The sequence below is a fragment of the Excalfactoria chinensis genome, chromosome 21, assembly GCF_039878825.1.
Source record: "Excalfactoria chinensis isolate bCotChi1 chromosome 21, bCotChi1.hap2, whole genome shotgun sequence".
In the NCBI taxonomy this organism is placed as follows: domain Eukaryota; kingdom Metazoa; phylum Chordata; class Aves; order Galliformes; family Phasianidae; genus Excalfactoria; species Excalfactoria chinensis.
In genome coordinates, this window is record NC_092845.1 from 5,659,770 (window position 1) to 5,684,184 (window position 24,415).

General features: G+C 60.8%; 3 protein-coding genes across 4 annotated transcripts; 1 reads left to right on the top strand and 2 right to left on the bottom strand.

Moving 5' to 3' along the window:
- The first annotated feature begins 4,396 nt into the window (after window positions 1-4,396).
- ROBO3 (roundabout guidance receptor 3) lies at window positions 4,397-13,310 on the top strand. Its single transcript, XM_072354796.1, has 26 exons — window positions 4,397-4,693; window positions 5,913-6,239; window positions 6,537-6,694; window positions 6,766-6,886; window positions 6,957-7,095; window positions 7,611-7,738; window positions 7,964-8,088; window positions 8,164-8,335; window positions 8,411-8,619; window positions 8,849-8,930; window positions 9,015-9,180; window positions 9,261-9,427; window positions 9,511-9,617; window positions 9,693-9,909; window positions 9,985-10,097; window positions 10,559-10,730; window positions 10,839-11,024; window positions 11,094-11,235; window positions 11,302-11,372; window positions 11,445-11,615; window positions 11,688-11,838; window positions 11,905-12,066; window positions 12,628-12,734; window positions 12,815-12,892; window positions 12,962-13,063; window positions 13,135-13,310. The coding sequence occupies exons 1-26, from the start codon at window positions 4,546-4,548 to the stop codon at window positions 13,293-13,295; spliced, it is 3,882 nt and encodes a 1,293-aa protein (XP_072210897.1). The 5' UTR covers window positions 4,397-4,545; the 3' UTR covers window positions 13,296-13,310.
- Window positions 13,311-13,342: 32 nt separating this feature from the next.
- Window positions 13,343-18,440, bottom strand: ROBO4 (roundabout guidance receptor 4). Its single transcript, XM_072354797.1, has 13 exons — window positions 18,223-18,440; window positions 17,860-18,138; window positions 17,654-17,792; window positions 17,451-17,578; window positions 16,974-17,089; window positions 16,680-16,899; window positions 16,481-16,602; window positions 16,062-16,233; window positions 15,831-15,981; window positions 15,621-15,751; window positions 15,288-15,410; window positions 14,933-15,212; window positions 13,343-14,823 (listed from the first exon to the last, which is right to left on the bottom strand). Exons 1-13 carry the CDS (start codon window positions 18,350-18,352, stop codon window positions 13,692-13,694), a joined length of 3,123 nt encoding a protein of 1,040 aa, XP_072210898.1. The 5' UTR covers window positions 18,353-18,440; the 3' UTR covers window positions 13,343-13,691.
- A 344-nt stretch (window positions 18,441-18,784) lies between these two features.
- Window positions 18,785-23,800, bottom strand: HEPACAM (hepatic and glial cell adhesion molecule). 2 transcript variants are annotated; one of them, XM_072354800.1, is made up of 7 exons: window positions 23,643-23,800; window positions 21,697-22,038; window positions 21,178-21,459; window positions 20,996-21,089; window positions 20,423-20,493; window positions 20,285-20,355; window positions 18,785-20,203 (listed from the first exon to the last, which is right to left on the bottom strand). In XM_072354800.1, exons 1-7 carry the CDS (start codon window positions 23,704-23,706, stop codon window positions 19,985-19,987), a joined length of 1,143 nt encoding a protein of 380 aa, XP_072210901.1. In that variant the 5' UTR covers window positions 23,707-23,800; the 3' UTR covers window positions 18,785-19,984. The 2 variants fall into 2 exon arrangements, with proteins under 2 accessions (XP_072210901.1, XP_072210899.1); XM_072354798.1 differs by having other exon boundaries at window positions 18,785-20,355.
- Window positions 23,801-24,415: the final 615 nt, after the last annotated feature.

Below are 24,415 nucleotides of genomic sequence, written 5' to 3' on the forward strand. Positions count from 1 at the left end.
ATCGCTTACTCCGAGGCCCCCATCTTCTCATCATTCCCATTGCATTGGAAGCTCTGTTAAATAAGGAGAAGCAGGAGAACACCAAAAAGCTCGGCCCTGTGCCACCCTCTGCTGAGCAGCAGTGAGATGTGAACTGAGCCTGGCACTGGCGTTCGTGTCGCACCGAGTCAACCACCGCTGCTGGTGGCACTAAACGGCAGGGATTAGTTGAGGTTCATTTAATGGATGCAGGGTTTGAAATGCCACCGCAAAGGCGCCCTCTCCGAGTGGCACTGCTGTCAGCAGAGACCAAACGACACCGATGGCAGCAGAACCGAGCAGTTGGTCTATTGAACATGGGGAAGTTTCTGTGCGGGGCTCCCGGGGTCGCCTCTGTGTGATGGTGCAGATGGTCACACGTGCCACGAGTGGTGCCCACCCTCAGAAGCGCCGTGTGTGCAGCCCTGGGGATGCGTGCATTGGGGCGGCCCTGCCTGCGCCTGCCTTCAAACTCAATCGTGATGATGAAAAATGAGCCTAAGCCAAGCGAGCCGTTAGATATCCCCTGACTTGTGCTCGCTGCGATGTAGTGACCTGCTCATAATTAACCTCCCTTTGTAAATGAAAAGAACTATAAACTTATTAACAGCGACAGAGGCCGATGCCAATTAAAGCGGAAGCTGGCGCGGGCTTTCTCGGCGTGCAGCAAAGAGCTGAGGCTGATGAAAGGAGATGAAAGGCGCGGGATGCCTGCGGTGCCGATGCAATATTCAGGAGGACGCGGAGCCGGGCAGCGCCCGGCCATTGGGGACGTCCTTCGGGGCTGTGTCCCCAGGGGCGGCGGCGAGGAGCACCCAGCTGCCCCCTGCACAAAGGGCCCAGGCGGGCGGATGGGGAGCGGGCGGACTGCCACGCCTCCGCCTTTGTCTCTCTTTCAAAGCCAATATCCCAGCCCCAGATGGGTTAATACATAATGCAGACAAGCAAGTAATTGGTTGCCTTTGTATGGCCGTCAGCTATCGGTCCCCGGCCCTCTGATCCCCCATTAGTGGTCATGCAAACAACCCTTCCACCCAATTAAGCACAGCTTTGATAGCTCCCTTCCCAATGATGCGCCAGCCCCAAAGCAGCGCTTCGCACATGAGCCACTACCTGTTACCCGGCTTCGGGGACGCGTGTCCCCGCTGCTCGCCGTGCCCCAGCTGCTGAGCCCTGCCTGCAGCCCCCGGCCTGAAGGGAGGCCGGACTGATGAATGAGCTGGGCTAACTCTGTATTAAAGAGCTGAAAATGGGATGTTAATATACCCCAACTGCTCATCTCGAGAACACATGGGCTCCGGCTTCCCAAAGGCAGCGGTAATGAGGCGGGCTGGGACGCCCACCACCTCCTGCACCTGCCAGGAGCACAGAGGACAGCCTGACACCGTTCCTCTAAGGCATGCTGGCATCTTCCACTGAGCATCCCAGCGCCATCCCACAAAGCATCCCAGCATGCTCACTGCAAGCATCCTGGTACCATTCCTTAAAGCATCTGACCATCGTCCTCTAAAGCAACCCGGAGTAATCTCCCCAAATATCCCAGTGTTATGAGTGTTATCCCACAAAGCATCCCGTGCCATCTCCTTAACGCTCCCTTAAAACACCTCATACTGTCCCCCTATGCTCCTAGGTCATCCCCTGGACCATCCTGTGGCATCTTTCCTAAGGCATCCCATATTATTCCCTAAACCATCTCCCTGTGCTTCCTTAAAGCATCCCACCTCATCCTCTAAAGCTTCGAGGCATTACACCCTAAACACCATTAGCATCCCTCACAGCAAGCCAGTACTCTCCCCTAAAGCATCTCACATCAGCCCTAATGTATGTCAGTGTTGCCCCCTGAAGCGTCCCATGTCACCCCTTAAAGTCTCCCCCGTGTTCCCTAAAGCATCCCATAACATCTCCCCAACCTTCCAGCCCTTTTCCCCTGATCACACCGTTATCATCCCCACGGCACCTCAGAGCACATTCCTAAAGCCGCCTGCCTGTTTCCTACAGCACCCCACTGTTATCCCCCAGGACGCCCCTCTTTGCCCCTTTCAGGAGGTGCTGTGGGGACCCCCCAGCCCCCAGCCCCACTGCTGGCTGTCACCCTCTGCTCCCCCCCCCCTCCTGGCACGCTGCCCTTTGCTGTGTCACTCTGCTCTGTATAAATATTCAACATAGCTCATTTCCAGGCGGCAGCGGGGGCTCTCGGGGGCTATGCTAATAGCAGGGCTGGATGGGATTTACATCCCCTCACAGGCACGGGGCCTCTCATTTGCCCATACAAATGCCTTGTCGCTTGTCATTACCGGCTGGGCCACCGTGCAGCTCCGTGCCTCAGTTTCTCCATCCCGATGTCACCCGCAGCGTGCAGAAGGTTCTGGTGTGCGGGGAAAAGGACAAGTCCGGCAAACAGGGACACGGAGATGAAGTGCCTATAACTGCATTATGGGGAGAGCACCCAGGCACACAAGCCCTGAGCAAACAGACACTAATCGCTGAATTAAAGGGCAATTAGGTGCCGTGGCGGCAGAATCAATCTACTAGCAGCCCCCCACTTGCTGTTTGCCCAACTGATTGTGGGGACAAATAGGGGGATTAGGGAGCAGGGCTTCCTTTGTCTGCTTTCCCCGCTCCCAAGAGGGAGGGTTCAGGAGTGGGGTCTGCGTGTGCCACCCCTCAGAGCCCATCACTCTACTTCGGCCCTGGCTAACAGCGAGGGTTCTCCATTCTGTTCCCAGGCCTTGCCCCGTCCCCCTGCTCAGCTTTTAAAGGTGCACAGATTCCCTAATTCAATTTATGGCATTGCTTTCAATTACCATTGCAGAGAACTGTTCAGATAATAGTTGGATAAACCTGTTATTCTGCAGGTCATTTGTTTCTGCTTTTTCCTCACAGGAGTCCCTGGGCTGCTGAACCCCAGCAGGAGAAATGGGAAAGCTTTGTGTTATTCCTAAATTAATATTTATTTGCTTTCTCTTCTTTGCCCATGAACAAGAGGGAGTGTGAATAATGCATGGCCCTGAAGATGCCCAGATAAGAGTGCTGCATCTTCGGGCTCCGAGGATTCTCTCGGCTGGGAAGGCTCCCAGATGTGCCCCAGAGGAACTCAGATGTGCCCAGATGTGCACCCACTTGCAATGCCAGCATGGTGCCAGACGTGTGCACCCAGCCAGGTGTGCTGCACTCTTCAGGTGTGCACCCAGCCCAGTACATGTGCCTGCTGTGAGAGGACCTCCAGATGTGCGGCCAGATGTGAGCTCAAATTCCGTTGACACTCCTGGCTGAAAGCACACGAAGCATTGCCGTGCCTCCAGACATGCACAGCTTTGAAGCATCCATCTGCCCAGACGTGCCCACACTGTGGCACACACACACGTACAGATGTTTGATCAGCTGCCCCCTTCCCAGCTGCCGTCCTGCACTTCAGCTGAGCCCTCCAGCTGTTTGAGTGCACAACCAGACCTCAGCATCCAGAGTCCCAGTTTACCCACACAAGGTTGAGCACCAGCCCAAGGATGCCTCCAGGTGAGAACCCGTGCTGGAGCACATCTGTGCCTCTCCTTTGCAGATGTTCATCCAGATGTGTGCATCAGAAAGTGGCTTCTTCTGAGCGTACAGAGGGGAGCATGGGAACCTCCAGATGTGCACACAGCTGTTTCCCTGTTCTCTCCCCATCACCCATCCCCACCTCTTCTCTCCTTTGAGCTCCCCCCACCGCTGCCAGCCTCAGCTTTGTGCTTTCCCAGCCTGGTCATTAGTGGCACCATAAGGAGCCCCTTCCCACTCCTGGGGGGTGAGCTGAGGGGCCGCAGTCGGGCTCCAATTAGCATCAGCAGGAGCCAGCTTTGAACAGGCGCATTGCTTCACATGTTAGCCTGGCACATTCATAAAGCAGCTAATTGCCAATTATGAATTCGAGAGATATGTGGCTACTGCGGAGCCATGGGGTGGCGGGCGATGCTGGGACCCAACACGGATTCTGGGACGGGCTGGGGATCCCCAGCTGCCTCTTCCTCCCCTTCCTTCTTCTGAAGCCAAAACGGAGCCCAACTGGTGGAGCTCACTCCGGACATGCCAAGATTTCATCAGCTGCCCCCGGCCGCCCCCACATTCCACCCCATTTGGGACCCCCTCACCCCATCCCTTTGCCTCTCAACCCCTCACCCCCGGGTTACCCCCATATAGCAGAGTCCCACGCGATCCCTTTGCCTCCACTCTAAAGGTAACACCCTCCCTCCCGCCACGGACACCCCCTCTCTGCGCTCCCCCCGCTCCGCACCGCTCTGGCCGCGCCCCCCTCCCCGCTGGGTCTGGGGGCGGTGCTGCGGGCTGGGTCGTGCCGAGCTGAGCTGGGCTGGGCTGGGTTGGGTCCGGCCGCGTTGTGCCGAGCCTGGACGGTCCGTGCCGCGCTGGGTCCGGCAGAGCCGGGCCGAGCCGTGCCGGGCCGAACAGAGCCGAGCCGTGCTGGGTCCGGCTGAGTCGTGTCGTACCGGGTCCGGCCGTGCCGTGCCGAGCCCGGCCGGACCGAGCCGGGCCAGTATGCTGCGGTACCTCCTAAAGACGCTGCTGCAGATGAACCTGTTCGCGGACTCGCTGGCGGCCGAGATGTCCAACTCCTCCGAGCTGCTGCTCGGCATCAACGGCAGCGAAGCCGCGCTCGACCTCCGCAACCTCACCGCCGGCAACGGTACGCGTCGGGCCCCGGCCCGGCCCCCGCTCCCCCGCTGTCCCCCGGTCCCTCTGTCCCGCCGTCCCATTCCCTCGCTGTCCCACTGTCCCCGTGTCCCGCTGTCCCGATCCCGCCCCGACGCGGGGCACAGCGCGCCCCGCAGCCCCCAGCCGGGACGGACCAGCGACTTTCCCCTTCTTCAAACCCACCGTGTGTCCCCATGCCGGGATCTGTCCCGTCTCTCCCATCCAGCCCCATTTTCTCAAGCCTGTCCCTTGTCCCCAAACTGGGAGTGGCTCCTCCTCCCCAAACACACTCTGTGTCCCCGAACTGCCCCCTTGCTCCCAACCGAGAGCGACCCGCGTCCCCATATTGCTCCCGTGCACCAAACAGGAACGGATCTCGCGTCCCCAGACCGGCTCCGTATCTGCAAACCCCTAATTTGTGCCGTGTCCCCAAACCGAACTCGCGTCCCCCATCCCCACAGGTCGCTGCCGTGTCCTCGAGCCGGGTCAGTCCCGGGGCACGGCGGGTTCTGGAGCTGCGGGGCCGTTCTCCTGAATGTGGAGCACTTCTCGAGTTCTTTCCTTTTTCTTTGAGCCCGAACTTTTGGCTCCTTTTGGGTCCAGGGTGCCCGATCCGTGCTGGGAGCCCCGCGGGACGCCCCATCCCACCGCAGCCGGCTGGGCTCAGGAGGGGGCACGGCGCGCCCCCCCCCCCGTGCCAATTAGCCCCGTGCCCAGCTGCGGCCCCCACCCCGCTGCTCCCTCCTGCCCCCCGGAACTCTGCAGCATCCTGTTCTCATGGCAACGCTTCTATCCCCATGGCAACGCATCCAGTCCCTATGGCAACGCATCCCACCCCCCTTCCCCGGCAGCGGTGCCTACCCCCCCCTCCCGGGTCCCTCTGCCGGTGCCGCCGCTCTTCACGACCCCCCCCGGCCCCTGTCAGGCTGGCACCTGCGTGTACCGGGCACTGCGAGACAGCAGCGCCACCCCGCGGCCGAAACCCGAACTGCAGCTCCGGCGCTGCCGTACAGTCCCGCATCTCTGAGGTCCCGCACATTTCCTTCCCTGCTCCCTCAGCCCGACCCCAGCCCCACCAGCACCCGGCCAGAGGACCAGGCAGGGGACACACCAGGGTGGGGACACCAGCAGCTCCCCCCGCAACCTCAGCCTCCCTCCCTCTCCTGCCTTTCTGCCCGCACATCCCCGGGCTATGGCACACCCTTCCCCAGGCTCCCACCCACGGCTGGAGGACTCGGCGCCCCGCATCGTGGAGCACCCCGCGGACCTGCTGGTGTCCAGGGGTGAGCCGGCCACGCTGAGCTGCAGGGCAGAGGGCCGCCCGTCGCCCACCGTGGAGTGGTACAAGGATGGTGAGCGCGTGGAGACGGACCGTGAGGACCCCCGCTCCCACCGCATGCTGCTGCCCAGCGGCTCCCTCTTCTTCCTCCGCATCGTGCACGGCCGCCGCAGCAAACCTGATGAGGGCATCTATGTCTGCGTGGCCAGGAACTACCTGGGTGAAGCCACCAGCAGAAACGCCTCGCTGGAGGTGGCTGGTGAGCTCCAGTTGCACGGTCCCCATCTCCAGGCACAGCAGTGGGTCCTGCAGGGCTGGGATGAGTCCCAGCAGTGGGGTGATGCAGGGCTTGGGGGAATGGAGGGCAGGGTGAGGGGACGGTGCGACAAGCAGGATGGGGACAGATACAGGATGAGGTTCAACCTGTCATCCATGTAAGGGCTTGATTTGAGCACTTGGAGAAGGCACTTTTTGCCCCCAGAGGGGGCTCCTGCAGCAGAAGGAGTGTAGGGATGGGGGATCCGAGGCAACGAGGTGGCAGCCTCTGTCCCTGCAGTGCTGCGGGACGATTTCCGGCAGTCCCCTGCGGATGTGGTGGTGGCGGCGGGTGAGCCGGCTGTGCTGGAGTGCGTCCCGCCCCGCGGGCACCCCGAGCCCACTGTCAGCTGGAAGAAGGACGGCGCCCGGCTCAGCGACAAGGACGAGCGCATCACGGTGAGGGCCGGGGAGTCCCCAGAGCAACCGGGTCGGTGTTCGGGCCTCGGCTGAGTGCGGCTCCCCGGCAGATCCGCGGTGGGAAGCTGATGATGGCCACCACACGCAAAAGCGACGCCGGCATCTACGTCTGCGTGGCCACCAACATGGTGGGGGAGAGGGACAGCGAGCCGGCCGAGCTGGTGGTCTTCGGTGCGTGGGGATGGAGCGGCAGCTCTGGGGTCGGTGCCAACACGGGGGACTCACAGCTGCTGCCCCTCAGAGCGCCCCGCGTTTGGCAGACGGCCGCAGAACCAGGCGGTGCTGGAGGACCAGGCGGCCGAGTTCCCTTGTGAGGCACTGGGGGACCCCCCGCCCACCGCCCGCTGGCGCAGAGAGGACGGTGAGCTGCCGGCGGGAAGGTGAGCGGGGTGAGGGGCTGGGGGGGGCAGCACGTTCCAGTCGGGGGTGTCTGCTATGGGATGGGTGTCCGTGTAACCCATCCATGTCCTCCCTGCATCACAAACCTTCACATCCAACATCCCCGTGGCATCCCACACCCCCGTGGTGTTTCAGATCCCCGTGACATCCCTCGTTCCTATCACATTCCACGTCCCCATGTGCATCCTGTACCTTCATTACAACTCAAATCCTGGTCACAACCCAAATCTCTATCATAATCTGTATCTCCCTGATGTCCCACATCCCACTCACATTTCACATACTCATCCCATCCCACATCTACATCACACCCCACATCCTTGTTGTGTCCTGCACACTCACTAAATCGTGCCTCTCCATCCTTACTGCCCCCACACCCTCCATCCTAGCTGCATCCCATATCCCCATCACGTCCCCATCACATCCCACATCCCTGTGGCACCCTCGTGGCACCTGGTGCCCTGTCGGCACCGTGGGCTCTGGGGTCTCTCCCCAGGTGGGAGCTGCTGGCTGACAACACGCTGAGGATCAGTCAGGTGCGGGCAGAGGACGAGGGAACCTACACCTGCATGGCGGAGAACAGCGTGGGCAGGTCGGAGGCCTCGGGCACCCTCATAGTGCGCGGTAAGGGGGGACTCCAAGTGTCTGTGCAAGGGGTAGGGCATGGAACGGCTCCCCAGGGCAGTGGGCACAGCTCTGAGCTGCTGGAGCTTAGGGGGTGTTGAGACATTGCTCCCAGACACAGGGCTTGGTGTTGGGGGTGCAGCGTTTGGACTCGATGCGCCTCGTGGGTCTCTTCAGCTCAGAATATTCTGTGATTCCATGATTCCCTCTCTCCCTTTGTGTCAGTGCCCCCACAGCTCATCACCCACCCCCGCAACCAGACTGTGTCCCCCGGCCAGAGTGTGACTTTCCAGTGTGAGACCGCAGGGAATCCTCCACCAGCCGTGTTTTGGCAGAAGGAAGGCAGCCAGGTCCGTCCCCTCCCCACCTGCACCCCCACAGCACCCCACCGTGCACCAAAACCTTCTGTCTCCTCCTGTGCCCAGACACTGCTGTTCCCTGGGCAGTCCTCGCCACCTGCCAGCCGCATTTCAGTAGCACCCAGCGGTGCCATGACCATCGCCGCCGTGCAGCCCACCGATGCCGGCTATTACCTGTGCCAAGCCATCAGCGTGGCTGGCAGCGTCCTGGCCAAAGCGCTGCTGGAGGTGGAGGCAGGTGGGTGCTGGTGATGGGTGGCGATGCTCCGGGTGCCGAAGCAAAGTGGCTCACTCAACCCTGTCTGCATGGCAGCGCCTGCTGAGCACCGACCGCCGGTGATCCGCTGGGGTCCTGCCAACCTGACACTGCTGCCGGTGGGGGCCACGGTGCAGCTGCCCTGCTGGGCAGAGGGTGAGCCCCCACCCCGCGTGGGGTGGCTGAAGGATGGGCGCACCGTGCCGGGCTCTGAGGGCCGCACCAGCCTGCTGGAGAATGGCACTCTGCAGATCAGCAGCCTGCAGGTGAGCTGCACCGGCATGGGGGAACAGGGAGACATTGTGGAGCTGGGGGGGGGCACTGGGATGGCTGAGGGGGAATTGCAGCAAAAGGTGATGGGGCCAAAGGGCGGTGGGTGCTCAGAGTGATGGGTACCCAAGGCAATGAGCATCCAAGATGATCCGTACCAGAGGTGACAGGCACTCTGGGTGAAAGGTGCTCAGGGAGATGGGGCAGGAGCTCTTCCCGTTGCAGATGACAGATTCAGGCCAGTATGAGTGTGTGGCCACCAGTTTGATGGGGGAGATGCGCTGGAGAGGGTCCCTGCAAGTGCAAGGTGAGTCGTGGGGATGCTGTGGGACCAGAGATGCTGTGGAACTCGGGAAGCAGCTTCCATGGATCTTGGTGCCTCTGTCTGCAGGTGATGGATCTCACCTCTCCCCACCATCCCCAGATCCTGGCATCCTTCCAGGGCCACCCTCCACCCCGTTGGTCACCAATGTCACCAAAAGCAGCGTCACCCTGACCTGGAAAGGGAGTGAGCAAAGCGGTGGCACTGCAGTCACCTACATTGTGGAAGCTTTCAGGTACCCCATGACCTCCAGGTTCGGGGGTGACATGGTGACGTGGTGCCACCTTGCCATGGGTCACCCCTGTGCCCTGGCAGTGAGGCCATGGGTGGCCCATGGCAGACAGTGGCAGCCAACGTGGAGGGTGAGACACACACAGTGCAAGGCCTCGTCCCCGACACCGTGTACCTCTTCCTGGTGCGGGCACTCAACGCCCATGGGCTCAGTGACCCCAGTGGCATCTCAGAGCCCATCCGCACCCAAGGTGAGACCCAGCGGAGGTGCAAAGAGATGCAGCATCCTGGCTGCACCCACATACCCACACACCCAGCTCCTCCCCCTTTTCAGAGGACACCAGCCCCACGACACAGGTGCCCCCAGAGCTGGCACGTGTGGCCGTGCACCTGCAGGAGCCCGTGGTGCTGCCGCCGGGTGCTGTGCGCCTTGCCTGGACTGTGAGCGAGGGGACACGGCGGGTGGGAGGGGATGCAGTGCTGCATCTCCATGACCCCCACCCTCCGTGTCCTCAGGTGGAGCCCCCATCGCCCTCCGTGCAGGGATACCAGGTGCTGTACCGGCGGCGCGGTGGGCGCTGGGAGGCGTGGGATGTGCGGGCACCAGGAGAACGGGGGGCTCTGCTCACCGGGCTGCGCCGCGGCCAGGACTACGAGGTGAAGGTGCGGCCCTTCTACATGCACCTCCACGGCCCCGACAGCGCCGTGCGTGCCCTGCGTGTGCCTGAGGCAGGTGAGTGTGGGGCTGGGGTTGCAGGGTGTCCCTGCCATGGGATGCACTGTGGCCACGATGTTCCATGTCCCACAGCCCCCAGTGCTCCACCACGGGCTGTCAGTGTGGCTGGAAATGGCACCAGCGTCCGCATCTCCTGGCAGCCTCCACCGCCAGCTGAGCAGAATGGGGTCATCCTCGATTACCGGGTAAGTGCGGCCTGCAGGTTTCCACATCCCACCACATCCCATGTTTCCATTGCATGTCACATCCCCATCAGATCCTCATAATCCTCATCACATTCCACATATATGTCGTGTCCATATCCTATAACATCTCACATCTCCATGGCATATCTTATCTTCAACATATTCCATATCTTTCTCACATCTTACATCTCCACTGCATCCCACATCCTCATAGCATCCTACTTTTCCACCTTGTTCCACCTCCCAACTGCATCCCACAACTCCATTGCACCCAATCTCCATATCTCCATATCTCCATATCTCCATTACATCCCATGTATTGATCTCATCCTACATCCCTGTCACCCCCTGTATCCCCACTGCGTTCTGCATTCCCATCGCATCCCACATCCCCATTTCATTTTGCATTTCCAGCAGACTGCACATCCCCATCCCATCCTAACCCTGCACCTCTGCCCCAGATCTGGTGCTTGGGAAACGAGAGCCGCTTCCACATCAATCAGAGTGTGGAGGGGACAGTGCTGGCCACAGTGCTGCGGGGGCTGGTGCCGGGTGTCCCCTATCGCGCCGAGGTGGCTGCAGCCACAGGGGCAGGGGTGGGTGCTCGCAGCGCGCCCATCCCCATCCGCATCGGTGAGTGTCTCCATGGTGGTGCATCACCCACAAGTGGGGGCCTCTGTGAGGCAGGGAACCAGGGGTGTCTGCTCGGCTCCGCTGGAATCCCATCCCATGTGCTTACAGCACTGCCAGTGGAGCAGGACGTGGGACTGGTGGGATGGGGCAGCGTGGCGGAGCGCATGGCCGCGGTGGCGAGGCGGCCGGCCTTCATCGCTGGCGTCAGTGGCGCCGTCTGGCTCATCCTCGCTGGGTTTGCCGCATGGCTCTACAGCCGCCGCCGCCGCAGGAAAGAGCTGAGCCACTTCACAGGTACAGATCGCAGCCTGGGGCCCCCAGCTGCTGCCCCCCCCCACACTCACACAGGGATTTTTGTCGCAGCCTCCTTTGCCTTTGCGCCCACGAGTGCATCCATGGGTGCTGTAGGGACGCGTCACGGCCCCGCCGCATCCTCACTGCCGCCCCCAGCTCTGTCCACACTCACCTTCCCACACACCCCAGCACCGGCACACAGCAGCCCCAGGTAACACCGCATTCCCCCAGACCTGCAGCTCATCCAGGGCCCCCATCACCACCCGTATCCCTGCAGGAATGCTCACCCGTGGCTGGCGGATGCGTGGCGTGGTGGTGGCCTGGATGCCACCGAAAGATACTACAATGGTGAGGGACTGCGAGGAGCCGGCGGCGTGCTGCAGGTGGGACCAGCCCTAATGGGGTGGCCGTGCTCTGCAGAGGCCGGCATCTCCCGCTACATTGCCCAGACGGAGCCCTTTGGGCCCGGGAATGCGGAGGGGCCCATCTACAGCAGCATCGAGGCAGGAGGTGAGGAGCTGCGCACCTTTCACCGGCCCTGCTCACAGCATGGCCCTGAGACCCTGTATGGCCACGCAGCCCCTGGGCACGGTAGGATCGCCGCAGTGGGGGGACACTGGCACACATCCCTGTGCCTGCGGCCCCACGTCCATTATCCCAAAGGGAAAAACCTGGGGAAAGCGGTGCAGACGCCGGTGCTGAGCTGGACCGAGCTGCTGCCCCCGCCACCCTCGGCCAGTGAGCTCAGCCAGTACACTGAGGAGGAGGAGGAGATGGCAGAGGAAGAGGAGATGAGCAAAGAAGAGGATGGCATGTGAGTGTGCGTGGCTGGGGGGGCTGCGGAATGCCGGCTGCAGTGCCCACCCTGTGATCCCCACAGCTCAGGGCTGGAGGAGCACTGTCCTTCCACTGAGGATGCCCCTCGTCACGCTGCCTCCTCACCTGCCACCCCCACCGGCTGCTGGGCCCCAGCTGCAACAGCCCCTATCTCCCACGAGGACACTCGCAGCCTGCAGCGCTTCGACAGCCCCCATTCACCCCGGTAGGAGATGTTACATCACCCCTTGTCCCATCGCCATATGGCCACGCCGGCACTATGGGATCATCACAATAAGTGCATGATTCCATCATGAACCCAGAGTAGAACAACTACCTGGGACATGTCAGTCCAGCTGTGCCACCATGCCATGGCCCAGCTGTGCTGCTGCAGTCCTGCTGTGCCCCTGCAATTCAACCCTGCAGCTGCGATCCTGCTGTGCCATTGTGATCCAGATGTGCTGCTGCACTTTGGCCATGTCACTGAAATTCAGCCGCACTGTTGTTGGCCAAACGTGCTGTTGAAATCCAGTTGTTCAATTGCATTCCAGGTGTGCTGTTGGCATTCATCTGTGTTGTTGCACTCCAGCTGTGCCTGTGATCCAGCTGTGCCGTTACAGTGCAGCCACACAGCTGTCATCCAGATGTGATCCTTCCATCCTACCTCACTGTGCCATCACTCTGCTGTGCTCTGACACAGCACAGCACTGGGATGTTTCCTTGTGCCCCCCTCTCTCCCCACTCCTTTCAGACAACCTGATGTCACCCCATATTCCTTCTTCCCCAGGAGGCCTCCTCGTGGCACTGCACCCTCACCGAGCCCCCCGCTGAGCCCCCGCAGCCCAGACACATGCAAGGGTCCCATGCCCCGAGCCCACCGCCCCCACGGCTCAGGTGAGCTACACAGCGCCAGCATAGGGTCTGGGAGGCTCTCGCAGTCTGGAGGCTGTCTGACACGCCATCATCTCCCCCAGGGAAAACACGCTCGGAGACCCCGAAGAGCCACCCAAAGCCCAAAGGCGGCCGCTACCCTCGGGAGCAGTGGATGGGAGGTGGGTGTGTGCCCAGGGGGATTCGGGGGCTGCCCGCGGTGCTCAGCCCCCACTCCGTCCCCGCTGTAGACCTGCCGCCGCCCCCGCTGCCACCTCCGGGCGAGACCCCCTCTCCCAGCCGGGAGCCAAGCGGAGCTGAGCGCAGAGCTGCCCACCGCCCGCCCCGCCAAGGTGAGCTGGGATCCGGCCGCAGAGCCGAACCGCTGGCACTGCCACCAACCCAGCCCGTCCCTCCCCGGCAGGAGACGTCGTTCCCTACAGCAGACCCTCCTTCCTGGCTCGGGGCTGCTCCACCGCCGGCAGCGCCTCTTCCTGCGGCTCCTCCGGCTCCCGTGGGCACGGCTCAGGGCGCAGCCCCCGCCCGGACCCCCTGGGCCCCCGCCCGCCGCAGGAGGAGCGATGAAGCGGCGCGGGGTCAGTGACACAGGGACGGTGACACAGGGATGGGTATGCGGGGGGTGCTCGTTCATTTTTGTCTGTAAATAGGTGTGCACAGAGCCAGAGAGCGGGGGCCAAGCTTGAGGGGTTGAGGATGCACCGGGTGGGGACAGGGATGGGATAGATGAGGGATGAAGACACTGGGAGGGACAAGGATGTTTGGGACAGTCACTGGAGATGGAGAGACAAGGACTCTGGGAACAAGGCCAGCTGGAGGGGGACATGAGCAGGAGGGCCACCTGTCCACCTCAGTGCTCCCCAGCTGTGCATGTAGCATTTGCTAGTGGAGAGCCCCTTCTGGGGGCAATGATGAATAAAGATGGATTGTAGCCAAGCTGGAAAGGCTCTGACCTCAACACTGCTATAACCCAGGGGTTGCCACACTCCTGTCCCTCCTGTCCCTGGAAAGAAGCCCACCCCACTGGCTGCCCACCCTGGCCCAGGGGCTGCCCATCCCCATCCCTGTCCCCAAGGTCACCTCCCCACACAGAGGGGATGATGCCAGGCACTGCAGAGGGGCAGCAGCTCCCTCACCACCCCCATCGATGTCCTCGAGGTTGAAGCAGAGGCTGTCAACAGCCACAGCCAGCGCACGGGCAAAGCTGGCATCGAGCAGGAAGGAGCCATCAGAAGAGCTGGCCAGGCTGCAGCGGGTGCTGGGGACGTTGTCCTCTGAGACAGACCCCCATCCATTCAGCAGAGACCCCCCCGGGGAGCCCCCATGACCCCACACCTTGGGCCTCTCTTCTTCTTCCTCTTCCTCCTCCTCCTCCTCCCCCTCACCCATCTCTGAGGTGGGAGGCCCACAGATGTACCCGTAGGTGTGGGGAGGGGACAGGGGCCGGGGCACAGGGATGCTCTGGGGACGTGCTGGGGACACCTCTGGCCTGGATGTGTTCGTGGGGCGGAGGGCCTCCTGCACCCTCTCCAGGTCCTCGGCCACCCGCTGTGGGGTGAGGACCCCATCACTGAGCGCTGGTGAGAGGCGGCCATGCTCTGGGGACACGTCCTTGGTGACCATCAACATGTCCCTGGGCTGTCTGGTGAGCACAGACGTGTCCCTGGGCTTCTGGGGGACCATGGACATCTCATCAGGGTGCCTGACTGCTGGGAGCACATCTCTGGGACACCTGGTAGCTGGGAACGTGTCCCTGGGGTGCTGAGTGACCAGGGATATGTTCTCCTGAACTGTGGAGGCCAGGGATTGACTGGAGGCTGGGGACAAGTCCCTGGGGCTCTTGGTGGCTGGGAACTTTTCCTTGGAGTGCCCCATGGCTGGGGATCTGTCCCTGGGGCACCCACCGACTGGGGACACATCTCTGCTGGGTCTTACGGTCAGTAACCTGTTCCTGCGGTTCTCAGTGGCAGGGGACATATCTATGGGGCTCCTGGTGACTGAAGGCATGTCCCTGTGGTTCCTGGTGACCATGGACATGTCACTGGCGTTCCCAGTGACTGGAGATGCGTCCCTGGAGCACCCCATGGCTGGGAACCTGCAGGCACATAGTAAAGGGTGACTTTTGCTGCTGCAGCATCTGACCGGGGCAGGGAAAAGGACAGCCTACAGCACCCAGGGCATCGCCTAGAGACACACAGACTCACCGGGTCCTCGTGGGGTGCCAGGCATGGGGATGTCCTTCAGGTACCACCAGCATCCCGGCACCAACTGATGTCAGCGAACTGCGCCGTGGTTTTGGGGAGCTGACAGCGGGCGGCCACCACGGGTCCTCTCCTGATAGAGCAGTGTCACCATCGTATCCTTTCTGCTGAGGCCATCTGTGCGCTGAGTCGAAATGTGTGCCCCACTCCGTGCCACACAAGGGCACGGGCATGGCCCTGAGCCCAGCCACTGTCACTGGGGAGCTGTGCGTACGGTCCAGCTCTGCATGGAGACACAGCCATCAGCCACCATCCTGCTGTCCCAGCGTGCTGCCCCATCCCCACGTCCTGTTCCCACCTCGCTTGTGGATGCGCTCCCACAGTGCCAGGCTGGAGGTGCTGGTTTTGGGGTGTTCCCTGCAGGGGTGGCTGCAGCTGGGGGTCGTCACAGGGCTGAGGCTCGGCAGCTCCGAGGTCAGGGCTGTAGAGGCAGAGCTGTCACACTTGGGCACCCTTGGGTGCTGAACCCCTGAGCCCCTCCATCCCAGGCACTATTTGTCCCAAATGGGGGTCCCATAGCACCCTGTGGTATTTCCATAGCACGGGGTGAAGGGTTCCAGGCACTGAGTGGAGGTTCTAAAACATGGGGGGTTCCCATAGCCCTGGACTGGGGTCCCAACACGGTGCTCACGAGAGGGCTGGGGGTCCCTGCTGTCACTTCCCAGGAGCCGGCTGCTGAGGCTGCTGCTGCCACTGAGGTTCTGAGGAACACAGACAGGTTTCCAGGGGCTGCTGAGCCACGGCACATCAGCATTCTCCCGCCTGCAGGACAAGGGTTACCATCAGGAGCCCATCCCTCCTGTGCCAGGGAAGCCCACAGACACCCACCTCACTCACTCACCCATGTTGTGCCATGGAGTGCTGGCTGGTGCGACGCTGGCAGATGAGGAGGAGGAGGGCAAGCAGGGCCAGCCACAGCAGTGAGCCAGAGGCTGCAATGACTGCAGGCTGCTGCAGCACCTGCACCACTCCGGTGCTCGCCGCCATCATCTCTACAAGGGCACAGCCAATGTCACCCCTCTGCCACCTCTCTATCCCCTGCTTGTATCCCACAGCAGGCCTCATTTCCTACCCAGGATGCCACAGGTGGCATTGCTGGGGATCCCCAGCCCTGCACCATTGAACGCAGCTACTTGGATGCAGTATCTGGCCCCAGAGCCATGCAGGAGTGTCTCCAAGCGACGAGTTCCTCCGTCCACTGTATGGTTGGTGGGTTGTAGCCAGCCCTCGCCCAGGGACCAGACCTAATGGGTGCCGATAGGTGAAATTCCCTTGAGAAATCCCCTTGGGATGGATCCTCTTGGATGACCACCCTTATAAAACCCCTTTGATGGATTTTCTTGGATGAGCCCCTCTGTGATGGTCCCATTGGTTAGACCTCTTTGGATAGTTCTCCCACCTCGGATGGAACCCCACCATGAATCTGTTCTTCCTTGGATGAATCTCACTTAGATGGAACTCCCTCAGATGGACACCCTTGTCCCCTCAAACCTGGTAGCCCCGAATGATGCCATTGTGGGCATCAGGGGGAGGTGGCTCCCAGCTCACGATGATGGTACCATTCCCCGGTGCAGCCTGGCCCACGGTGACGTGCTGAGGTGCTGCACTTGGCACTGCTGGGACAGCAACACTGAGCCCCTGGGACTTCCACATGGCTCCCCACATCTCCCCTCCCACCACCCCAACCTACCTTCCTCAGGGATCCAAAGGTGCCAGCTGTTGCTGTCCAAGCCCTGGGTCCCACCAGCGTAGGGGCGGACCTTGAACTCGTACTGGTAGCCCCGCTGGAGTGCAGGGATGATGGTGTTGAGCTCCCTGCCCACGTCTTGCTGAGACCAGGCAGTGCTGGTGGGGAGTATGCAGCGATACAGCACCACATAGCCCTCTGGAGCTGGTCCTGGTGTCACCATCTGGATGGGACAAGAAGGGTTATAGGGACGTAAGGAGAGGATCTTATTCCTCCACTTGGCTGAGGCACACTTACCCGCCAGCGGAGCCAGACAGTGGCATTGGTGGGCAGTGCAGTGCCATTGTCCAGCTGCAGCCGCACAGCCAGCAGGTTCCTCCATGTGGCCTCCCACCGGCCTGCCGGCAGCTGCCCTGCAGGAAAGAGCAAGGATAGTGGTGGCACCTGCACCACAGAAACCATGCCTGGGGAACAAGTTGTCCTTGCATGGTTACAATTAAATGGGCCCTTTGGATGAAGAGAGCCTGAATGGCCTCTTTGGATGGATCCCATGGTGGATTCCCATTGATGCATCCTTCTTAGACAGATCCCTTGGATGGACACCTCTTGGTTGGATCCCACTGTAATGAATCCCCCGTGACAGAACTCTCTAACTGGATCCCCTTGGACGAAGCAGCTTAGTTGAATCCCATTCGTTCTCTGGGATGGGCTCCACTTACATCACTTCCTTGAGTGGTCTGTCCTTAAACTGACCCCTACTCAAATGATTCTGACCTTCCACTCGGAGGCGCGCGGTGGCAGCAGCGCTGCCCAGCTGGCTCTGCGCTGTGCAGACGTAGGCACCGCCGTCGGCTGCCGTCACCGCGTGGAGTCGCAGCGTGTGCTCCTGGTCCACCTCGTGCCTGCGGACGCCACCATCGTGTCACCTTTTGTCACCCACTCTGGAGATGACCTCACCTCACCTCGCCGCCTCCTACCTCCCCCAGGGCAGATCCCCGCTCTCCTTGTGCCACTGAACCCGCGGTGCTGGGTCGCCCTGTGCCCCACAGCTCAGCTCCACTGTGCTGCCGGCCGCTGCTGTGACATCGCTTGGCCGCCGCACGATGACCGGCTTCTCTGCAGGGAGGAGATATGAGGGAGGTGGCGCGGTGCATCCCCAGGACCCTCATCCACCGCAGCTTACCCAGGACGGTGACATGGGCCCCCCGGCTGCGCCGCTCTCCCGCCGCATTTGCTGCCACGCAGACATAGACCCCCGCGTCACTCCTGCGAGCCGGGGCCACCCGCAGCTTCCCCCGGCTGAGCTGGTGGCGGCCCCCGGCCAGGCGCAGGGCGACGCCGTCCTTCCTCCAGGTGACTTTGGGCTCGGGCTGCCCAGCAGGGGGCACACAGTCCAGCTCCAGCGCCTGCCCTGCCACGACCACCAGGTCCCCGGGCTGCAGCCGGAAATTGTCCCGCAGTTCTGTAGGAGAGGGCACACTTCCCTTGACGGAGACGCCTTAGGGTGTCCCCCACCCGCCCATCCCCGTCCCCACGATGTCCTTACCAGCCGGGCGCTGGGTGCTGTGTGACTCCACGTCCCCTCCGGAGGGGTGGCAGCCCCCCAGGTGCAGTGCAGCAGCCCAGAGTCCCAGCCCCAGTGCCATGGCCCAGCCGCCCGCCATGGCCTCCCGCATCCTCCCTGGATGCAGTCCTTCCTGGTGGGGTACAATGGCCGGATGCGAGGGACGGGAAGCTCGAGGGGATGCAATCAGCCTGGCTGGGGGAGCAGCCAGTGGGCTGTACGGAAGGGTGGGTGAAGGAGAAGTGAGATCAGCGTGGGGCGGGGAGGGCTGCAAGGCACAACGCCATCAGTAGGGACTGGAGTGAACTGTCCCAAAGGAGCACTGCTAACTGAAATCTGGGGGAAGCTTCAGCAATCCCCAAGCCATCTTTGGGTGCTGCTCCCTTCCAACTTGGGACTTCCCCATCAGCTGTCATGCCCACCCCACTCTTGCTGCCTGAATGGGTGCACTGAGTCGGTCCTTCCCAGCTGCCACCCATCTTCCTCACATTGTCCCCACTCCCAGCACACCACCCCAACACACTGCGCACCTCGGAGCTGGGTAACACATGGAGTTTATTGGTTAGTAGCATCCACGAGTGCTCGCACACGCTGAGCACCACGGGGTGCCCCAGCACCTGCTCTGGTGCTCCGGCCCTTCGGCTCCATCCTAAACCTATTCTGGGGGAATCCTGCAGCAATGGAGAGCTGATATGCAGCTGATTTTCACAGAAAATCCAGAGGCAGAAGAGGGCGGCTGGCAGCTGTGAGGGCACTGCTGGGACTTGGGCTCACATTTGGGTACAGTGCAGCCAGAGGGCTGGTGGCCTTTCTACCTGTGTGTGTGGGTGTGCACGCGCATGGGAACCTGCACATCAACTGCATGCACAGGGCTGTGGTCGTATGCACAGTGCTCTTGCACACGCATAACACGTGCATGCTCTGTGGATGTTCTCCCACACTCCACGCACACTCCTTCCACACACCCATGCATGCTCTCTGAACACTCGTGCTCTCAACACGCCCCATGAACATTTGGAACGTACTCCAAACTCTGGCACACTCTCTGCAAATCGCACAGTTACCTGCATGGTCCATGCACATGCCATGCACACATTCTGCGTAAGTACTTCTGCTATGCAGCCTGTTTGGTCTTAGCTGCATGCTTTGTGCACACTCTCTTGACATGCTTTTGACTTGCTTTATTTATGCTCTCTTGCATGCTACCTTTGCACACTGTGTGCATGCCCTCTCTCCATACTCCAGGTTGCTTTTTCCACACAGTCCATGCACGCTCTCTTGCAGGCTCTGTGCACACTCCGTCTGCATGCTCTCTCCATATATTTCATGCACAATCTCTCTGCATGCTCTGCTCATGATATCCTTGCACACTCTGAGCACACTCTCAGTGTTCTCTTGCATACGCTCTTGCACGCTCTCTTTGCACACCACATACGTGCTCTCTGCATGTTCTGTGCATGCTCTGTGCACACTCACTCCACATGCTCCATGCTCACTTTCTCTGCAGACGGTGTGGGCTCTCTGTGCATGCTCCGTGTACATCCCATGCACACGTGTGTGTGCTCCCCATGCGCCCCACACCCCATGGCCACTACAGCAACACTCCAGCACCCCAACGGGGCGGAAGAGTGCAGCTCCAGCAGAGTTCAATACCAAATTAGTGACTTTCCATCGTGCCCCGTGTCACACCTCCACGCCTGGGCCGGGCCGGGCCATGCATGTGTTCCCCAGCAGCAGCGCAAGCTCAGGCACTGATCTCCAGGGCGCTGCCTTCCTCCTGCTCACGGATGGCAGGGACCCCGGTGGCCCGCAGCAGGCGCGCAGCAGAGCGGGATCGCGCAGGGGAGCCGGGGGGTGAGCGGGGTGGCCGGGCTGGGGCAGGTGAGCGATGGTAGCGGCGAGCCCCGCGTCCCGGCGAGCGCCCAGCAGGCGGCGATGAATCCTCCTGAGGCGCTGTGCTGTCCTGCAGGGGCAGCGTGGGCACCGAGGTGAGCGCAACGTTCTGATTGCACCGCGGCGCATCCCAGCCCCGCCGCCCACTCACCTGCTCCTTGAGGATGTAGAGGGCCAGGGGGGTCTTGCGATCATGGTCAGTGCCACGCGGGATGGTCTCAGCTGCGGGAAGGGGAGTAGGTGGGTGCCCATGGAGCAGTGCTGCCCATGCTGCTGGTACTGCACTCACCCTCATGCTTGGGGTGCTCCTCATCCTGTTCTGTGTAGTCAGGGGGAGGTGGCTCTGCTTGCTGCTTCGGTCTGGAGAGTGAACAGAGGCTGTGATGATGGTGGTCATGGGTCAAGATTACAGTAACTGTGACAGTCATGGTGGTGGTCATGGTCATGTTGGTGTTGAGGCTGATGGTCATGGTCATTACTACGGTGGTGACATAACAATGGTAATGAGAGAATGGCCCCAAACACAGACACAGGTGACCATGGTGCTATAGTGAGAGTGGGATGGGGTGAGATGGGATAGGACAGGATAGGACAGAATTGGGTGACGTGGGATGGGACAGGGTGAGAAAGGACAGAAGAGGGCAATTTTGGATGGGATGAGATGGGATTAAATAGGATGAAATAAAACAGAATGGAACAGGATTACATGGGAGGGGAGCAAATGGGATGAGACATGACAAGATGGGATGAGATGGAAAAGGGAAGGATAGGATAGGATGGAACCAGGAAAGATGGGATGGGATGGGATGGGATAGATTAGGAGAAAGACCCCCTTTGTCTCCTGCATTCCCCCAAGCCATACTTCTTGGAAGGTTTCCAGCAGGCACAAACAGTCACCAGAGTTACGAGGAGGAAGATGCCACCCGTGGAAAGGATGATGTAAAGGGAACTCCGGCCTAAGAGAGAGCAGTGAGGCAGAAATACCCCCAAAAGCTTAACCAGGATCATCTGCCAGCAATGGCCAATTGTGGGGACACATCTTACGGTAGACAGTGAGCTTCACGGGGACACTGCGGCCCTGGCTGATGGGGTTCTCCACAAGGCAGCTGTAGACATCATCGTCTGCCATGAGGACACGGGTGATGGTGAGGATCTTCTGGTCGGGGGAGAGGAGGAGGCGGGAGTCGTTGTTCAGCGGCCGCCCGTCCTTCAGCCAGGTGTAGGTGGGCTTGGTGCCATTCTCGTGTGAGCAGTTGAGGGTGAAGAACTCACTGAGCTCCAGCACTGTCGAGGAGGCCACCAGCACTTGTGGCTTTGAGATGGGGACTGTGGATGATGGGAATCCAGGTGACACCAATGCCCTGCAGGACATGGATGGACCCGGGGGATGGGCAAGGGACCTCAGAACCCCACCGGGGACATGATTTGGCTGCAAGCAAGCCAGAACCATCTCTCCATATGGCCAGACTCCCCACATAACTCTCTGCTGCTCAAATAGCTCCCAGAACAAAGCTGTCCCGTTGGGAAAACCCAAACACGTCTGAGCACCCCCCTCGCCCTTACTGTCCACAGTGAGGTTGATGGTCTTCTCGCCAGTGAAGGTGTCATCGGTGATGGAGACCTCCACCTCGTAGCTGCCCTCGTCGGCCAGCTGCAGCGGGCTGATGAGCAGCGAGCCGTTCTCCAGCACACGGATGCGGTCTCGGTAGTCGGGCCGCAGGTTGCCGATGATCTCAGTGCCGATGGACTGGACGACGGTGACGGGTTTGTCCCGCTTCAGCTGCCACTTCACCACCGGTTTGTCGGGGCTGGCGCTGGCGTAGCGCACTGACAGCAGCGCCGCTTTGCCCGCCGTGCCGCGCACCAGCGCCGACGGGCTGGTGATGTTCACCCCCGCCAGCAGACCTGGGGACGGGGGGAGACAGCGGGCGCCGCGTCCCGGCTCTCCGAAAAAGGGGAATCCCTTCCCACCCCCCACCCCCCACAAGCATCCCAAGAAACCTCGACTGCAGCACCCCCATTGTTTGCACACATTGCCTCAGAAAAGCGCATTGCAAGGGTTGATGCAGCTCTCTGCAAAATGCATGCGAGGGGTTGATGCAACCATTTGCAAAGTGCATTGGAGTATTGACGCTAAGTGTGTTGATGGGGTTGATGAAGCCCTTTCTAAATGCATTGTGGAGTTGATGCAGCCCGTGCAAAGCGCACTGCAGGTCTGATGCAACTCATGGTAATGATGCATGCACAGAGATGGGATTTTTGCATCACACCCCCAGCTGCAGAGGATGCTCTCGTCCTGCCAACACTCCTCCCCCTGTGCACAACCGCAGTGAAGGGGATTGAGTCCCCATGTCCCAGTTTCAAGGCAGCCCCCATCACCCCACAGGGAAATGCAAACTAGCTGAGCTCAAAGCAAACAACACGGCTTACGAAACTGTTCTTTGGAGAAAAAGAAATAAATATACAAATAAATAACGGGTTTACTCTCCAAAACCCCAACCTGCACCAATCTGGGGAGTTCACGAGTCCCTGTCCAGATGGCATCACTCAGAGGTGAACAAATCCTGGACTGAACAGGGGAAATCAGCTGGGGAGGGCGAGGAGGGAGGCGAGCAGAGCAAGAAAGGGTTTAAACAAGCTCGAAAGTCACGGGACCTATTGGTATGCAGCGTCCGTCCATCCACCCTCCCCAGCAGCCATGAAGCTCAGCCTCGAAAAAACACCGTGGGGTGAAATTCTGGGGGAAAACCTGGCTGCGGGGACAGGATGCAACCCCTGCCCCATCCCTCACACACAGCTGGGAGCCCGTTTCAATGCCATGGCTTTGTTTTTTCAGGCTTTTGTGGGGATAATGGGAGGGATTTGGGAGCATCACACAAACCTCCACCACAAAACCCTAATGATTCCCCAAAAGGTCAGTGCTTCCTCCAACCCTCCCCTCCACTCCATGTAATAAATTTGGGAGTTCAAAACCAATGCACTTTGCATCCTCAGCCCAACAACTTCTGTGCTGCTTATGGGTCTGGAATTCAGAGGAATGGTGCAAAACAGCAGCTGCCTTCCTGCAGCAGGCCCGGGGTGGGGGCTGGTCCCTCAGGGGGTTCTGAGTCCCCAAAATCAGGGTTTTTTGGGGGGGATTTAGGGAATCAATGATACTTTGGGGTGAGCTGGGATGGGGAGAACAGGAGATGACTGGGGCAACAAAAGGGTTTTGAGGGGAAGGTGAAGAGTGAGCGAGAAAAGGGTCTGGGGAAGCCAAGGAGCTGCTGCCAGAGCCCGGGAGGCCCCCCCCCCCCCCCAACCCAGCACAACCCACTTTCCCTGGAACAGTTATTTGTGCATCTTTCAGCCCCATTTTCCCCCTTTCCACCGCTGTGCTAAGGGAGGCAGCAGCACCCACCCACCCCCACTGCACCCCATCCGTCCCCAAACAGATCCCCCATTGCATTCAATCCCACCCTATTGCAGGGGATAGGAGCCGTAGTGCAGGCGGTGTTGGCCGCCCCTACCTGCGTGCAGAGCCAGGAGCCAGGCAGCGGGCAGCAGGCGCGGGGCGCCCACAGCTCCCCACATCTCGGGCCGGCTGCAGGGCCCAGCTCTGCCTGTTGGTCCCGCTCCGGGCACGTCCCTCCTGCTGCTGGCCCTCAGCCCGGCAATTTTTTTTCCCCCTCTTTTTATTTGTCCCTCGCTCTCTCAATAGAGCCCTGTGTGTTCAGCCTCCCCGGCAGCCTGAGCTGACACTTGTTTGGGGAGAAATCACCCGGATTTGCAATTTTCCACCCCATTTCCATGGGCTGGCTGCAGCATCCCACGGGCTGCGTGGAGCCGGGTGCTGCGGCCCGTTTCCTTGGGGGCTTCTTTTTCTGCTGCTATTTTCTTGTTTTTGGGGGGGTCACATTCTGCAGAGCTGCCCCCACCTCCAGCCCGCGCTCCCTTTTGGCTGTTTCCAGGCTGCGTTCCAGCTCCAGTGCCAATTAGTTCCCGGCACGGCTCAATGGGGCAGCGGGAGCGGGGCAGGCTGCCCGGAGCCGCGTCCCACAGAGCGCTGCCAACTCAACACGGGCTGCCTGCGTGGCTCGGGATGCACCCAGGGATGCTCAGAGGTGTTCGGGGGGCACCGGGGGCACAAAGGATGCTCAGTGGTTGTGGGAGCGCTGATGGGTGTGTCCAGGGTGCTTTAAGGACGTTTTAGGGACGCTTTAGGGACGTTTTAGGGACGCTTTAGGGACGCTGGGGGATGTTTCAGGGCGATGTTCCGCAGGCTCCCAGGACACGCACCTCC

Coding starts and splice junctions, on each gene's coding strand:
- HEPACAM (XM_072354798.1), bottom strand. CDS start 23,706: ATGTGGGGAGCTGTGGGCGCCCCGCGCCTGCTGCCCGCTGCCTGGCTC. Junction 20,494..20,995: donor TGCTGGAAACCTTCCAAGAA/GTATGGCTTGGG, acceptor TTCACTCTCCAG/ACCGAAGCAGCAAGCAGAGC. Junction 20,356..20,422: donor GGAGCACCCCAAGCATGAGG/GTGAGTGCAGTA, acceptor CCCTTCCCGCAG/CTGAGACCATCCCGCGTGGC.
- ROBO4 (XM_072354797.1), bottom strand. CDS start 18,352: ATGCGGGAGGCCATGGCGGGCGGCTGGGCCATGGCACTGGGGCTGGGA. Junction 16,900..16,973: donor CTGTCTGGCTCCGCTGGCGG/GTAAGTGTGCCT, acceptor TGTCCCATCCAG/ATGGTGACACCAGGACCAGC. Junction 15,982..16,061: donor TGCCACCTGTGGCATCCTGG/GTAGGAAATGAG, acceptor GTGCCCTTGTAG/AGATGATGGCGGCGAGCACC.
- ROBO3 (XM_072354796.1), top strand. CDS start 4,546: ATGCTGCGGTACCTCCTAAAGACGCTGCTGCAGATGAACCTGTTCGCG. Junction 7,739..7,963: donor GGGCACCCTCATAGTGCGCG/GTAAGGGGGGAC, acceptor CCTTTGTGTCAG/TGCCCCCACAGCTCATCACC. Junction 9,910..9,984: donor CCTGCGTGTGCCTGAGGCAG/GTGAGTGTGGGG, acceptor CATGTCCCACAG/CCCCCAGTGCTCCACCACGG.